This window comes from Agelaius phoeniceus, chromosome 20 (genome assembly GCF_051311805.1).
Source record: "Agelaius phoeniceus isolate bAgePho1 chromosome 20, bAgePho1.hap1, whole genome shotgun sequence".
In the NCBI taxonomy this organism is placed as follows: Eukaryota; Metazoa; Chordata; class Aves; order Passeriformes; family Icteridae; genus Agelaius; species Agelaius phoeniceus.
Genome location: NC_135284.1, coordinates 1456118 through 1473332, shown reverse-complemented (window position 1 = coordinate 1473332; position 17215 = coordinate 1456118). Strand labels below are relative to the sequence as shown.

Genomic DNA, 17215 nt, shown 5'->3' with positions numbered 1-17215 from the left:
GGAGCTGGGCTGCCCTGCCCTGCCCTGGGACACTGAGCTGTGCCATGGGGCTGTTCCTGCCTGTGTGTCCTGTCCAGTTCAGGGCAGAGGTGAAGGAGGGAAAGCAAAGCAGGATCTCTTTCAAATCAAAGCCTTTTGATGCTAGAATTGCCTAACTCTGTCTTCACACATCAGGGCTTAAGGCTGATGGTGATTTACTCACACTTCCTAGTTAATAATTAGACATTGGGAGACACCATATATCACTCCTAATGGAATATATGGGGTCTGATGAGAGTTTTCTGTTTTGACTAATAAATTTGAAGCAGAATCGCCAGGCTTAATGAAATATTACCATTTGGGAAGTGCTTTAAGTCTTGTGCTGGGAAAACAGTGTTGCTTTATTCAGTAAATGAATTTATCATTCACTCTGTATCCCAAGCTCTGGCTGGCTCTGGAGCACGGGCTGCATGCAGGACTCTGAACCAGAAAGCAGAAAACTAATCAAATCCTTAAAGACCAAAGGCAGCCAGGCAGGCCTGGCCTGACTTTTTCAGTGGTAGCCTCTGGCTACATCCACTTTTATTTTAGTAACCATTGTTAGCATGATTTATAACCTCAGCTCGGAGACTTTTGCTATTTAGATGTAACAAGATGCTTCACAGCTTTTATTTCCATTTCCTAATTTCCCTCTTGCTCCTGCTTTTTTTTTTTTTTTTTTACTTCTCCCTCATCTTTGCCTCACTCTGCTCTCCCAGGCAGTGCCCCCACTGCCACAGCTGGGATGCCCTGAAGAACATTTGGAGCACTGCAAGGCCTTGTCAGCCCCAAGGTCCACAGAGCTGGTTCAGGGTTAGGAACCAGCCCCAGAAATGCATCTTGGAGCTGTGGAATGGTTTGGGTTGGAGGGAACCTTAAAGCTCATCTTGTTCCACCCCATCACAAGGACACCTTCCACTGTCCCAGGGGGCTCCCAGCCCCAATGTCCAGCCTGGCCTTGGGCACTGCCAGGGATCCAGGGGCAGCCCCAGCTGCTCTGGGCACCCTGTGCCAGGGCCTGCCCACCCTGCCAGCCAGGAATTCCTTCCCAATATCCCATCCAGCCCTGCCCTCTGGCACTGTCCCAGCAGTGTGGGCACAGCTGGGGCACTCCTTGCTGCTCCAGGATTTCTGTGCCAGCAGGAGGAGCCCAGCCCTGCAGGAATGTCCTGCTGCTGCTCCCCCAGGGTGGCTGTGTGTGACATCTGCCCTGGGTCAGGGACCAGAGCACACAGCACCCACCCCTCCCTGCTGGAGCACGAGGAAACCACTCTCAGCTCTCTGCACCACTTGTGGCTGCTGCTGCCAGCCTCCCTCCCACCTTGCTTTTGACAGAATATTGACTGGAAAGCAAGATCCCATTTCTGCTTAGCCTTAAGGGCAGCTGTTTGCAGAGTGGCAGTGCTACACAGGTTTACTGTGTCGTGTGTCTGTGTAACACTGGATTTGGATCTTGTATTTAGCTGCCAGAAGTGACTGTGATGAAGTGGCAGAGATAAACTGATAGATTGGGTGCCAGAAAGATGTTGGGAATCAATCAGATAAACAGGGCAGAGAAGTTGCTTGCTGTTTTCTGGTGATAATAAACCAGTGGCCTGGCTCCTGGAATTTTTAAATGTAATTGCTGTGGTAATAATCTCCAAAAATAAGCAAGTAGGAAAAAAAAAAAAAAAAAGTAGTGGCAGGTTTTTAATTATGTTTGAATCACTCTTTTTGTGGTAATGTGGTGTATGCCTCGAAGGAGAGGAAAGCACAGGCTGGAGTAAAAGCATCCTGCATCCTTTCTTGCCAGGAATTGCCTGGATTCTGGTTCCAGGTGGGCCAGTTTCAGGTGTTTCTGAGCTGTGCCTTCACTGGTAGGTGTCCATAAAGCAGTTTGTTCCCCTCAGTTTTGGAGGGTTTATTTCTGTTCCTGGTGTTGATGCCTTGGCCAGTACCCAAGGCACAGCAGGCACGGTTTGCAGTGAGTGGTGATAAACACACAGCACCAGTCCAGGATCCAGAAAGGCTGCTCACAACATCCTCTGGCTGCAGGAAGCAAAAAGGACAAACCCCAGCCCTCAGGACATGAAAAGAAATAGAAAAGGCTGCCTGAGCATTCCTGCTGGAGCCATAAAGAGCATTTTGCTGTGCTGTTCTCTGAGCAAGCATCACTGCCCAGCTTCTGTTTGGGAATTGTTTCAGTTCCCCTGCCCTTCCCCAGCAGTGGGGGCAGCCTGTGGGGCTGAGCTTTCCCTGCACATTGCCCCATTACACCTGGGGCAGCTGGCTGCACAACTGGGCTTCTTTCAGATGGGTTGTGCCTGTTTCAGGTGGGTTGTGCCTGTTTCAGGTGGGTTGTGCCTGTTTCAGGTGGGTCGTGCTTGTTTCCCATGGGTTCTGTTGTTTCTCATGGGTTTTGTTGCTTCTTATGGGTTTTGTTTCTCATGGGTTTTGTTGTTTCTCACAGGTTTTGTTGTTTCCCATGGGTTCTGTTGTTTCTCCCAGGTTCTGTTGTTTCTCCCAGGTTCTGTTGTTTCTCCCGGGTTCTGTTGTTTCTCACAGGTTCTGTTGTTTCTCCCAGGTTCTGTTGTTTCCCATGGGTTCTGTTGTTTCTCCCAGGTTCTGTTGTTTCTCATGGGTTTTGTTTCTCCCAGGTTCTGCTGTTTCTCACAGGTTCTGTTGTTTCCCATGGGTTCTGTTGTTTCCCATGGGTTCTGTTGTTTCCCATGGGTTCTGTTGTTTCCCATGGGTTCTGTTGTTTCTCATGGGTTCTGTTGTTTCTCATGGGTTCTGTTGTTTCTCCCAGGTTCTGTTGTTTCTCATGGGTTCTGTTATTTTCCATGGGTTTTGTTGTTTCTCACGGGTTTTGTTGTCTCTCACAGGTTCTGTTGTTTCCCATGGGTTCTGTTGTTTCTCCCAGGTTCTGTTGTTTCTCCCAGGTTCTGTTGTTTCCCATGGGTTCTGTTGTTTCTCACAGGTTCTATTGTTTCTCCCAGGTTCTGTTGTTTCCCATGGGTTCTGTTGTTTCTCCCAGGTTCTGTTGTTTCTCCCAGGTTCTGTTGTTTCTCCCAGGTTCTGTTGTGTCTCCCAGGTTCTGTTGTTTCTCCCAGGTTCTGTTGTTTCTCCCAGGTTCTGTTGTTTCCCATGGGTTCTGTTGTTTCCCATGGGTTCTGTTGTTTCTCCCATGGGTTCTGTTGTTTCCCATGGGTTCTGTTGTTTCTCCCAGGTTCTGTTGTTTCTCATGGGTTCTGTTGTTTCTCATGGGTTCTTGTCTCTCCTGCAGCTCCTGCGAGAGCTGATCGAGCGCAAAACCACAGCCCTGGACCCCAATGACCAGGTGGCCATGGGCAGGTGAGTGGGGCTGGGGCAGCCCTGTCCCTGCAGCACAGCTCAGTGCAGGGGGCAGAGGGCTCAGTTCAGCTGGGAAGAGCCATGGTGCCATTGTTCAGGAAATCACCCTCTCTAGCAGAGGGTGTGGGTCACCCGGTCTGGCTTGCAGCTGTTTGTATGTGATCCTCTGCAGGTATTTCCCCACTGGAAAGGTTTGATCCAGGTGTTTCTGTCTCTCAGTGGCACAAAAACTGCCTGCCCACTGCTGAAGTTTGGCTTTGGCTCTTTGTTAACTCTGCCTTGGTGTTGTTTGAGAAGAATAAACCTTCTGACATCAGTTAAAGCAATTCCTGTGTATCCCTCCTGTAGGAGAGGATCCTGTACAATGAGAATGTACAATGAATGCTCCCTGCATGCAGAAGTAAAGTATAATTCCATGCAGGGAAGCCCTTATTTCTCTGTTTAATTCTAGAGTTAGAAAGTAAAGAATCTTCAAATGTCACTTCATGAGCAGCGTACATTGAAATAGCCACGGGCTCCAGTTCAGGAAAGTGTAAAAGCCAAGGAAAGCTGGAGTTGGGCTCTTCCCTGAAACAATTTTGGGGGGGTTTGTGACAGGGAGGGGAAGAAAATGCATCAGGAAATGTTGTGATGGTGAAACAACTTTTCTCCTTGTTAAATATCAGCCAGATTTTAGTGCAATGTCAGATTTATTTTGTGTACGTCTGGAATATTATGGAAAGCTATTCACTATGATTTAACACGATATAGACAAAATTACATTTAAGTGGTGATTGCATTGTACATTTATCTGACTTTACAATAAAATAGATTGCAGTAATTAAGATTATATTAAGATTGCAGTAATTGGATTTTGTTAGATTTTTTCCCCGATGTCGAGTTTTCATTGTATAAATCAGGTGAGATGACTCTCATTTCAGTTTAAAAAAATATTTATAACCAGGAGAAGTTTTTCTCTGCTGGAAACTTCTTTGACTTGGGGAAGTTGTGGTCGAGAAGTGGAGCTTTTAATGCAGTTGGGGATCAGAGAGTGTTTCTGGGAGTGTTGGGTGGCTCTGAACTGTGCTCCTGTTATTCTGCATTCCCAGGCAGTGGTTGGCCATCCAGAAGTTACGGAGCAAAATCAAGAAGAAAGTGGACAGGAAAGCCAGCAAAGGGAGGAGAATCCGGTGAGTGACACCTTCTGCAAGCACACACAAATCCTCATTTTGGACAAAAAAAAATAAATCTGACAGCTCTGGGTGTGTTTGGCCCCAGCTGGCTCTGGGGGGTCTGGGCTGGTTTGTGACCTGGAGGGCATTTCCTGCTCTGGGCAGCCAGGGGGGAATGCTGGAATGCTGTTTAATTCCTGGAGCCTGGAATTAAAACCTGGAATCAGGGGGGAATGCTGGTGTTCCTGGAGCCTGGAACAAGAGCCTGGAATCAATGGGGAATGCTGGTGATCCTGGAGCCTGGAATTAGAGCCTGGAATGAGTGGGGAATGCTGATGTTTCTGGAGCCTGGAATGAGTAGGGAATGCTGGTGTTCCTGGAGCCTGGAATCAGGGGGCAATGCTGGTGTTCTGGAGCCTGGAATGAGTAGGGAATGCTGGTGTTCCTGGAGCCTGGAATTAAAACCTGGAATCTGTAGGGAGTGCTGATGTTCCTGGAGCCTGGAATTAGAGCCTGGTGCATGCAGCCTGGGAGCATTCCCCACTCAGGGTCTGGGGAAACACCAGGGAAAGGTGCTCACATGTCCCTGAGCCTTTTGGGGCTGGAATTTCCAGAGAGAGCCAATAAACCCCTCTTGTGCAATTTGTATTTCCTGACTGAGAGGTGGGCAGCACCTCCCAGGGAAGGTGTGCAGAAACACCTCAGGTAAATCTCTATTTCTCCCTGAGTGCCAGCTGGAATTTGGTGTCAAGTCTCTCTTTGTAACTCACATCACAGCTCCCTCGTGTCTGAATCATTTCCCTCCTGGATCACTCATTGGGCTGAGCTCAGGGCTGGGATCTCCCACGTGGGGAGGGAAGCAGCCTGGAGAGCAGGAGGTGTTTCCCCTCCCTGAGCCTCCCTGAGATCAGCATGATTTGTGGTGGAGGAGGGAGGATGCTGAAAAGCTGCTCTGCTTCCTGAAAAATCCAGCACATTAACCATCCTTTGTGAGTAAACTATAAATCCTGACTTTAGATGGCATCTGATAGAAAGTCAGTGGAGTCAGCCTGGGTCTGGCCTGGCATAGCAATTTTTAAGATAGATGTCATAAGATAATTTATTGAAAGAGGGAAGAGCTACTTTGTTGGCCTGAAAAGCCTATAATTATTGACTATCAATATTCCTTTCTGTCAGCATCACACATAATTGGATATATTCAGGATTCAGTCAGAACTCCTGACAACATCACACAACTGAGGCAGCCCCATAAACCTGCAGGAGTGATGGGGAAGCTCTCCTGGTGTGCAGTCTGTGCCCTCAGCAGGCCTGGGGGAGCAGCTTTGACACCTCAGGTGCCTCTTTTTGCTTTTTAGTTAAAAGTTGTGCTGGCCCTGCAGGGAAAATAACAATAAAAGGAAGAAAGGCTCATAGTGTATGGTGGGGATTGAGGTGCAGCTAAGCTCCTGCATTTTTCAGAATTGGGCAGTGGAGCCCAAATGGGTTTTTAAATAGTTGGTGCTTCCAGTGAGAGACTTGGTGTCACCCCAGGAGATCCCTGACCCTCTGTTCTTCCCTCTCCTCTAAAACTGGGACAGCAGTGCTTACATTTGTGTTCATGGGGGACCTTGAGGTCCTGGAGAGCCAAGTGTTTAATACCAAATTTCACCTGTCTCCTTAATTCTTCCTTTTTAGCAAAGCTTCAGTATCACAGCCTGTTTGGGTGCAATGTGCTGATTCATTGTAGGGGCTGAGGATCTTCAGAATCTTCCAGAAGCAGTCAGTCTTCCCCTTGGCACAAGGGAAATTGGGGCATTAAGGGGGGAAATGAGTTCATCCAAAAGCCAGAGAGCTGCAGGTAGCTGTGGAGGAGGGCTGTGTGCCACCTTTCTCCTGTCAGTGTTTGCTGAGCTGTGCTGCTGCAGGCTGGGCTGGCTTTCTCTGCACTGGGTGGAGCATTTCCCATTGGACTGGAGTTTTCCAGAAGCAGCCAGCTGTGTGCAAACAGCTGGAGCAGGGGACAGGAGCCTGTGCCAGGCTGGCTGTGCCCACAGAGCTGCAGCTGGGGCCTGCTCCTGGCTCCATCCCTGCCATCCCAGCTCCTTCCATGCCAGGACAAGGCTGCAGGGGGCCCCTGTGTGAGGCTGGGCACGAGGAGCCCCCTGAGCTGGGCTCTCAGCATGCCCAGGGGCTGCTCCTGCCCTGGCAAACAGAAGCAGTGCAGGGTGGCAGAGTGGAAAGGTGATCCTGGGCAAATGCTGCTGAGTCCTGCTGCCTGCTCTTTGTCGAGCTCCAGAAATAGCAGCAGCCTGGAGGAAACCCTCAGGCTGGGGTAGGCAGTGCTCACAAATGCCTGGGTTTGGAATCCCCTGCCCTTGGACACTGCTTTAAAACCTCCTCAGTACCCTGTTAAATTTCATGTCAGGTCCTTGAATATAAATGATGAAATCCCTGCTGGCTCCTGCCCAGGGTGGCAAATGGGAAGGGGGTTCTGTCTCTGGGCAGCTTGCAGCAGTGTTGTGGGGATGGGAACATGCCCAGGCCTTGGCCTGGCTCCTCCTTCCCTGCCTTTTACCTGCTCCATCTGCAGTTGCTCAGGGTGGGAATCCCCAGCTCTGGAAATGGCTCCAGAGTGGGTTTTGCTGTCCCTCAGGGCTGTGCAGAGCACAGGACAGGCAGGAGAGGGAGCAGATGGGTGCTGGAATGGCAGGAGGGGCTGTTTGTCTGTCTGCTGTGGCTGTCCTGCCCCTGGCTGCCATGGGAGAGGATTTGCTGTCCCTCAGCTCATTGCTCAGCAGAGGGGAGCAGGGGAATTGCCAGCTCCAGCTGCTGCCTCCTTAGGGATCAGCCCCCAGGAGAGCCCAGCTTTTCCCCTGGGCTGTTCCTGCCCAGGCACAGCAGCATTTGCTCCTCCTGGGCAGTTGCTGATGTGCTGCTGCTGCTGCTGCTCTCCCCAGGTACCACGTCCACAGCAAGCTGGTGAGCTTCATGGCACCTATTGACCCCTGCACCATGAATGATGATGCCAGGTGAGTAAGAGATTAATTATGCCTCTCAAATGGCTCCATGACAGCGTGGTATTGACCTGTTCTTCAGGCTGTCACCCTCTCCAGTCCTTCTTATCAGCTCCCCATTTGTCACTGGCATCACAGCCTGGGTGTCTTGGTCACATCTGTCCTGGCAGCCTGGCTGAGCTTTCACTCTGTAATTACTGTGGTACCAAAGCACAAATTGTCATCAATCTCAGCACCTAGGGTTTGATTACTGCTTTAGAGCTCCTAATTTGAAATTAGTTTCAAATTAATTTCAAAAGTCCTAAATGCTGAAATTTCCCCATTTCATGGAGTTGGTTTGGAAATCCACAGCTCAGCCACCTGGTGTCTTCAGGTGGAATCAGAGCTTAAAAAGAGCTTCTTTTCTAACAGAAATGGCAACTTCTCTGTTCTGGTTAATGTGCATTTTCTTAGCTCAGTTAATAACTGCAATAGTTCTCTCAAGATTCACTCAGGACTTTTATGTCGCTTGTGTTTATCTCTATTTAAAGAGTAAAGAATTTTATTGGGAGACTATAATGTTTTAATGTGGTAATTAGTAAAGAAAACACTAAAGTGAAATTCTGTGCATGGTTTCCAGACAGCTCTCCCACATACCCACCCATATTTCTGCAGCAATACACTTTAAACCCAAATCTCCAAAAGCTGAGCTGTTTGTGGCAAGGAGGTGGAATAATTTTTCCAGTGAATGGATGGAGAAAGCTTGAGAAACATCTTTCCCCTGGGTTGTGGAACACGTTTGTGCTTTGTGAGGGAGAGATGTCATTTGTCTGTTTGTGAAAAGGAAACCAAATACCTGCTGCCTTTTGGGGGATTGCAGGGACTTATGAATGAGAAGTTTTGTGTCCATAGCACCTGTGCAGTTTCATCACTGCATCTCTCTCAGAGCTGCTTTACTCTGGCTTTTTCTCTCATTTTTTTTTTTCCTTTTCAAGTGAGAGCAAAGCCCAGCTGCTCTGATTTCCCAGTATTGTTTGGATCCTCTCACCACAAAAGGAAGGAAATGTGTGGTAGGCTCCAAGCTGTTCCTCCAGCCATGCAGCCCTAATGTTTAGCTTGAATTTCCCTCTGCTGTGATGTAGGACAATAATTTCATGTCCTGTTCCAGGTGGGAACAGATTCTTGCCTCCTCTTTGCAGCAGCCCTTGCACATTTGAGTGGGAGTTCTTGTGAAGAGCTGGGTGTTAATTTTTGTCTTCCCCCCAGTTTACACCCTGTGTGTTTGCATCCATACACTGAACACATCCCAAATACTGCAGTGGGACTCTGAAAACGAGGCCTTCTGTGGGTGTTTTGGTTCAGCCATCCCCAAATGAAGAGATCTGCTGCTCTCAGCCCTTGCTTTGAAAATCAGAGCCACTCTCTGGGGCTCAGCTCACTCCTCTGGCACGACCTCTGTCCAGCACCCAGCTGGACCACACAGGGCAAGAAGAATTCAACACCTGCAGGTGAATGAAGCAGAGCAGGCCAGGCCTGTGTGCTGCAGAGGGGAGCAGCAGTGGTACAGCTTCCCTTTGTGGCAGAAGCAGGTAATTTTATTGTTGTATTGGCAAGTGGGAATTGCAGGATTGGAAATGCACATGTGCACTTCACTGAGATTTTTTTATTTGTTTCAGGTCAGGCACTTCAAATGCCAGACCCCAAATGGATACCCTTGTGCTGAACAGGGCACTGAGCTGTGCTGGGAGAGGTTTCCCAGTGTGGAATGGGTGCAGAAGGAGCTGGCAGAGCTTTCCTCTGAGCTCTGCCAGGGGCCACAGGGCAGGAAGGCAGCAGGAGAATGGCAGTAAATAGAGAAAGGGGTGTCTGCAGATGGGGCTGGGGCTGGGGCAGAGTGCAGGACTGAGTGCTGCTGTGCTTCTGGCCCTTTCTGTGCAAGCAGACAGAAAAGAAATCCCTGTGAGGAGAAGCAGCCTGAGCACTGCCAGGAGCAAGGGAATCTCTCAGATTTTCCAGCCTGGATTTGAGCAGAGAAACACACAAGTCACATAACTGCCTTTGTCAACATGCCTGGCACTTTGTGCTGCTGCTCTTTGGGATAACAGCACTGCTGGAGGCTGTTAATCTTCCCCTTGCCCCTTTTCCAGGCTCCCCAAGCATGGGCAGGGCTCTTTAACCCCCTGCTCACATATTTTATGTTGTAATGTGTGGGGCACTGGTGGCCTCCAGCCCTCCTGCTTTTTAACCCCTCTCTGGCAGTATTTTAAAACATGCACTGGGAAGTGATTTTTATGGTTACCTTGGGGTCTGTGTTTATAGACTTTAACACATTTATTGTCCTCTTGGGCCAAGGTTTTTCTAATCTGTCCAAGGTCAGTGCTGGGTAAATGCTCTGCTCTGGGACAAGGAACCCAAAGGCAAAGCTGGGGCTGGGGTCTGGGGCTTGTCCAGAGGAGACAGGAGCTGTGTGGGGCAGGACAAGGCTGGCTGTGGTTTCTCCTGGGCTTGAGGGTGGCCTCGTGTGGTTTCCCTTTCTTGGACTTCCCTTGAAATAGGAATTTCCCATCATCAGGACATGGCACCCTTCAGTGGCACCTTGTGCCCAGAGCTGGGAGCAGGGCAGGCTTTGCTTTGGAAATGGGGCACAGAGGGGTGATAGCCCCTGTCCCACAGGCCTTGGGGTCACAGACCCCTGGGGCAGGAGCCTCAGGGAATTCCTGAACACGTCACACATCTTGGAGCTGAGCTTGAACCCAGAATTTCTGAGCAGCATTGCCCTGGAAGCCTCCTCTTCTCCTCTTTTAGGGGGTCAGCCATGGGCACATGCAGAGCTCCTGTGTTTGTGTATTTAAGGACAGGCTGAGGCTCAGGGGTGCCCCTGGAGTGTTCCCAGTGCTGGGGTGGCCCCAGTGCCCAGCCTGTGTGTCCATTTGGGTTTATCCTGTCTGTCTGTCTGTCTGTCTGTCAGCTCTGTCCCTGTGAGCACTCTGAAGCCAGGGCTGCTGTCAGGTTACTGCAAAGCCTGCTGAACATCCCTACTTCACCTCTGCAGGACAGTCACTGCAGGAACAGACATCCTCTAAGGACACAGGTGTTTGGTCCAAACACCTTTATCTCCCCAGACAGCTCAGGTTATTCTGACAGGTAGAACAAGATTGTGCAAATATGCAACAGTGATCTAATCAGCTGGAACAACAGCAGTATTTTAACTGGCACTACCTTTTAACAGCATCATTAAGGGCTCTCATTACTCTTTTATTAGAGGCTCACTCTATTTCTTATCAGATTACAGAATGAACATAACTCATGGCACTGATTTGATCTCCTGTTAAAGAGGATTACAGCTCTGCATTAGCTGGGATTGACATGGTTTGTAATTTGCTGTTGATACCAGGCTGGCAGTGTGACCCCTCCCCAGAGCCCCAGAGGGGAGGGCACCCATACATCATCATTAGACATGGCACCCAGGGCTCTGAGCAGCCCAGGGAGCCCTTCCTGCACCAGGGGCAGGCAGACATGAGGGACACACTGCAATTCCAGCTGGGGCTTTGAGGCTGGGGAGGGGATCCCATTCTGTACAGGCTGGGTTGTGTGACCGTGCTCACAGGAGCCCAGGATGAGGGAAGAGACGAGGATCTGACTCCATGTTTCAGAAGGCTGATTTATTATTTTATGATATATATTACATTAAAACTATACTAAAAGAATAGTAAAGGATTTCCTCAGAAGGCTGGCTAAGAATAGAATAGAAAGAATGATAACAAAGGCTTGTGGACTCTCTGTCCGAGCCAGTTGGGCTGTGATTGGCCATTAATCAGAAACAACCACATGAGACCAATCCCAGATGCACCTGTTGCATCCCACAGCAGCAGATAACCATTGGTTACATTTTGTTCCTGAGGCCTCTCAGCTTCTCAGGAGGAAAAATCCTAAGGAAAGGATTTTCCATCAGAGATGTGACAGAGTTGTGCCTCAGCAAGTGGATCCCGTTGGGGAGGAGGAATTTGCATCCTTTATGAGGCAGATCAGAGGAGGATCAGGGGCTCTGCTGGGACTGAGTCAAGCCAGGCAGTGTCCCCACGATGTGAGGTGGGAACCCCTTCCCTCAGTGCCCCATCCCAGGGCAGGAAATGCCCCCGTGCCTCCAGGGCCCTGCATGGCACAGAGTGGGGCCTGCTGGGGGCCTGCATTCACAGCCACATTCTCCAGCTCAGGGAGCCTTGGATTAGAGCTGTGCCTGGATCCAGGCAGGCCCTGTGCATTCTGTGCATTTCCCCAGTCAGCATTCTCCCTTCAGTGCAGTGGCTTTGTCACAGAGAGCCTTGCTGCAAGCAGAGGGGGGTACGTAGCAGGAAATCCTGGTATTAAAAGATTAATTTACTTATATGACATAGGAGTTTAATAAAAAAAAATAAATTAAAAAAAGGTTGGTGAGATACCAGCCTTTAACTTGGCTCACTTTGTACTTGGGGTATTAAAACACCATGAGAGCAGATTAATGGAGGAATTTGGGCTCTGTGATTGTCAATCCAGGGTGTTCAGCACCACAGAATTCCTGGGAGGAAGCAAAGCCCTTCCTGCTGGGAGACCTGAGCCAGCAGCTCATGCTGCATGGCACAGACCCCAGTGACCCTGCTGGTGGGAGGAAAATGCCTCCAGCTCTGACCAGGCCCAGCCTGGGAGGGAGAATGTCCTGCTTGGGAAACAAGGGCAGGAGCAGGCATGGAGGCAGGCTGGAACCAAAGGAACAACCTTACCCTGTGAGGCTCAGCCTGCTTGGGGGGATCCTGCTTTGGAATCCCAGAATCCCAGACTGCTTTGGTTGGGAGAGAAGTTCCAGTGCCACCCCTGCCAGGACAGGGCCCCCTCCCGCTGTCCCAGGCTGCTCCCAGCCCCAGTGTCCAACCTGGCCTTGACATTTCTTCTCCCTGTGCCTGATTTGATTCAGAATCCCCTCAATCCCCTCAGCCCGTGGCCTGGTGAGCCCTGGAGGTGCAGTGTGGCACCCATGGCCCTTCCCAGGGCTTTTGGAAGGGCTGGTGCTGCAGCAGGGGCTGCTCAGCTGCCAGGCTGGCTGTGACCCACCCTGCTGGTGGCACTCCCTGCACTCCCCTGTCCCCCACAGCTGATGTTTGACATCCCTGGCAAACAGACAGGAGCCTCTGGTATGGAAATTTCCCTCTTAAAAGGGGAAAAAAAAATAAAATAACCTGTTAAGGGCTGCGAGATGATTTGTCGTTCTTCCTTTGAGAGACAATTTGTCTTCTCCTGCATCAAATCTGTTATGGAACAGGCAAGCTGTGAAAGGGGGAAATCGTCCTCGGAAGATGAGGAGCACCAAGAATGGTTCCCTCTGCACAGGGCACTTCCCAGAGCCTGCCCTGCTCAAATACCCATCCCAGGCAGCCTGGGAAGGCAGCATTTGATGGATTTCCTGGGGAAATGGGAGCTGCCTGCAGCTCCCTGTGTTTGCTGCTTCTCTGCATCTCCTGTGCTTTGTGCTGCTGTGGAAATGGCACTGGCACCCAAATCAGGCTGGGAGAGGCTCCCCCTGTGCCCCATGAGTGTGTGGGAATGGGACTGGCACCCAAATCAGGCTGGGAGAGGCTCCCCCTGTGCCCCACGAGTGTGGAAATGGCACTGGCACCAAAATCAGGCTGGGAGAGGCTCCCCCTGTGCCCCATGAGTGTGGAAATGGGGCTGAGACCAAAATCAGGCTAGGAGAGGCTCCCCCTGTGCCCCATGAGTGTGGAAATGGGACTGAGACCAAAATCAGGGTGGGAGAGGCTCCCCCTGTGCCCCATGAGTGTGGAAATGGCACTGGCACCCAAATCAGGGTGGAGAGGCTCCCCCTGTGCCCCACGAGTGTGGAAATGGCACTGGCACCCAAATCAGGCTGGGAGAGGCTCCCCCTGTGCCCCATGAGTGTGGAAATGGGGCTGGCACCAAAATCAGGGTGGAGAGGCTCCCCCTGTGCCCCATGAGTGTGGAAATGGCACTGGCACCCAAATCAGGCTGGGAGAGGCTCCCCCTGTGCCCCTTGAGTGTGCTCTGAGCCCAGGGCTGGGCAGGAGGTCAGTGGGTGCTGCTGGATGTTGGAATTCAGGAGAGCAGGGATGAACCACTGAGCACACCCAGCTCCCCTGGAATTCCTCTTCCTTTCATTTCATTTTTTAAGAGAAATGCTCCTTTTTATTGAGACATTTAAGGCCTCAGATTTGTTTTGTCTCCCTGGTACCTGCTCTGCTTGCTGGGCACTTGAATCTGAATTTCACTCCACTGGACAGAACATTCCACAGAAGGGAGCACGTGGATCAGCAGGTGCAGCTCTTCAGGGGATGATCCATCCTTGGGTTGAACCCCAGATTTGGTGTTGGCAGCCCCTGCTCTGAGCCAGCCTCCCACACACACAGAGTTTTCCAAGGCAGCCATCAGCCAGCTTCAGTTTCCATCAGGAGTTGTGTTTTCCACAGGTGCTGCTGTTCCATCTTCTTTTCCAGTTTTTGTGAATTAAAAATTCATAGTTCCCAGTGGAGGATGGCAGTAGGAATGGGGGTTGCACTCATTTCAGTGCTGCTTGTGGCATATTCTAAATTATCTTTTTTTTTTTTTTTGGGTAGAAGAAGAGAAGAAGTAAAAGGTACTTGGGAAAAGGCAGAGAAATTGGTTGGAGGGTGTTTTTACTGAAGAGCACAGCAGTGACTGGAGCACTATTGCTATTTTAATAAAAAAACCACTTCCTAGAAACTGAATTTTCCCCCTTAATATTGTTCTTCTACTGGTTTACAGAACTATATATTTATATTTTAATAAACATAAACACATTTAATTTAGTATTATATTTATAAAATATAATTATATATTTTAGAAACATAAATATATTTAACATAATATATTAATTTATATACATTTAAATTAAATATATAAATATATTTATATATGTTATAAATATTTTATAATATTTTATATTTTAAATTTATAAATATATTTATAAAATATAAATATATTTATATAAAGTATAAAATGATAGTATAAAGTATAAACATATTTATATTTATATATTTTTTTTTAATCTTTAAAAAGGCAATAACATGACTGAAATTCCACAGAACAGCCCAGCACTGGCTGCTCCCCTCCCATGTGCAGCACATGTTTGGTGTCCCCTTGGAGTGTTTGCTGCTGCTGCAGGGGGGCACAGCAGATTCCTGGGGATCTTCTGAGAGTTTTTGGGATTTATATTTTGATGCTTCATGGAGATTTATGAAATGTGCTATTAATATTCATCCAGGGCACTCCTTCCTCCCTGTTGTGCCTATAAAATGTCTGTGGTAGCTACACCTGGGGCTTGGATGGGCAGGAACCACTCTCAGCCCCTGGGCTGGCTGTAGCTGCTTTTATTTCCATTTTTTTAACTGATCTTGCTGACCTGCAAGCAGCAGTGTCCAGGTGGGGAGGGCCATCCCCTGCCTCTGCAAGAGATGCAGAAATAATGAAGCCAAGGTACTTACACACACATGTTTTATGGCAAATGGCTGTGTGCTTCCTGATCATTTTTTCCAGAAACAGGTTTTATGATAATACAGTAAAAATATTAAATTAGAAAATGCCTCACTAAGGGTGATAAAACCTTACTACAGTGGAAATAGGTAATTATCCCCTCTACAGCCTAAATGACAGTTTAAAAGAAATAAAAATGTTAGTGCTCATTACTTGCTTTTGTGGGTTGCAATAAAGGGTGAGTTCAGCTGTAATTCAGGGGAGCCCCCTGTGTGGGCCTGCTGTGGCTGGGGCTGGGAGTTGTGTTTGTTCACCTGCCCAGGTTATTCCCCTGCACTGCTGCCTCCCTGCCCTGGGCTGGAGTCCCCTTTGCCCAGCCCAGGTAGCTCTGGCTGGCCCAGGCCTCTGCCTCAGGGCTGGTGGCTCATATCTGTGGCTGGAGGAGAGAAATTTGATATTTTTTTAACCAAAATCCGAGTTCATTATGCATAGCCTTAAGGGGGCTGAAAGTATTAAAATCTGCACTTACCCTGGTGAATTGAAACACAGACAAGGTTAAACCTGGAGGATTGATGAGTTTTACTCTGTGCATGGTTAAATCCTGCTGAGGGGAGAGGCTGGAGAAGAAAGGGAGCCTGGCTGCTGAGGAGAGGGGGTGGAGAAGGGTTGGGGTATTTAACATTTGATTTTCAGGGTGAGATGTTTGCCCTGTTTCGGGGGTGCCTGGTTTCCCTCCTTCTCCTGTCTCTCTGCCAGGGTGTCTGTCCCTGCTGTGCCATTACCCAGAAGGATCCAAAACTGGGGCTCTGCTCCATCCCATTCCTTTTGCCGTTCCTGGGAGGGTGAGGGAACCCCCTGACCCCAAACCCTGCAGTTTCCACAGCCTGACAGTGCCAGCAAACACTGCTCTGCCAGCAAAGACAAATTCTTCCTTGAGATCTCCCCAGGCCCTGCTCGCTTGAGAAATGGCTGTTGATTTAAAATCTGTGGGATTGGAGCAGATTCTGCATCCATCCCCGAACTCCTGCACCCACAGGAGAGCATCAAACCCACAGAAACAAGGATAAAAACCCCAGGAATTCTCCTCCTGGGTTCTCCCCCACTGGAAAAGGCTGCAGAGCTGCACTTTGGGGGTTTGGCTGCTCATGAGGCTGACACAGAAGCTTTGCTCTCCTGGAGTCGTTCCTGGGGTTCCCCAAAACGTGCACATTGGTTTGGAGCTCCCTCACATTCCTGGGCATGGAAAAAGGAACAAATGTGGAAGGGAGCAGGGCCTGGAGAGCCTGGAGAGGGGACAAGGAACTCCCCAGATTTCCCCAGATCCCTTAGGGTGGTTTTGGGGAAGCTTTGAGGCTGTTCCCTGTGGGCAGGACAAAACTCTGCCTGTCCATGCTGCCCTGCTGGCCCTGAGATTTCATTCCTGCCCTTCCTCCTGGGGAGGTTTCTCTGCCATCACTGCCAAACATGGAATTCCTCCTTTGGAAGTGGCAGGGAACCCTCCCATGGAGGTGTCTGCAAGCAGGGCCAGGCCCAGACCCAAATATTGCTGTGCTTGGAAGGGAAAACCCCATTGTGTACCCAAATATTGCTGTGCTTGGAAGGGAAAACCCCATTGTGTACCCAAATATTGCTGTGCTTGGAAGGGAAAAACCCATTGTGTACCCAAATATTGCTGTGCTTGGAAGGGAAAACCCCATTGTGTACCCAAATATTGCTGTGCTTGGGAGGGGAAATCCCATTGTGTACCCAAATATTGCTGTGCTTGGGAGGGAAAATCCCATTCTGTACCCAAATATTGCAGTGCTTGGAAGGGAAAAATCCCATTGTGTACCCAAATATTGCTGTGCTTGGGAGGGAAAACCCCATTGTGTACCCAAATATTGCTGTGCTTGGAAGGGAAAAATCCCATTGTGTACCCAACACTCCTCTCCATGGGTGCAGCCAAGAGGCTTTAGGAGCTGCAGATGGAGAAAATCCAGCTCTTCCCTCCATCCCAGAAATTCCTGCTTCATGAGAACCCCTCCTTTCTCCCAGCTCACGTTCTCTGCTTCTAAAATTAAAGATAAATAACACCAGCCCAGTTTTCTTTTTTAGTTTTTTTTTAAGGGAAATTTGCTTCTGTTATCAGAATTGCTGCACATGGGATATTAATTGGAATCTTGTTGCTGGGTCATTTTCATTGTTTTTCAAGTACTGTCCAAGAAAATGTATGAAAACTAAATTACAGCCCCACGTTGGCCGTGT

The 17215-nt window shown here is 49.3% G+C and overlaps 1 protein-coding gene across 2 annotated transcripts in view; it reads left to right on the top strand.

Moving 5' to 3' along the window:
* The window catches only part of AATF (apoptosis antagonizing transcription factor), a 40236-nt gene that overhangs the window by 20554 nt on the left and 2467 nt on the right, over positions 1-17215 (top strand). The window contains exons 9-11 of one of the 2 annotated variants that reach the window (XM_054647007.2): positions 3284-3351; positions 4440-4520; positions 7439-7510. In XM_054647007.2, the coding sequence (XP_054502982.2) occupies positions 3284-3351; positions 4440-4520; positions 7439-7510 (221 nt within the window). The remainder of the gene's footprint in view (positions 1-3283; positions 3352-4439; positions 4521-7438; positions 7511-17215) is intronic. The other variant, XM_077188818.1, reaches the window with a different exon arrangement.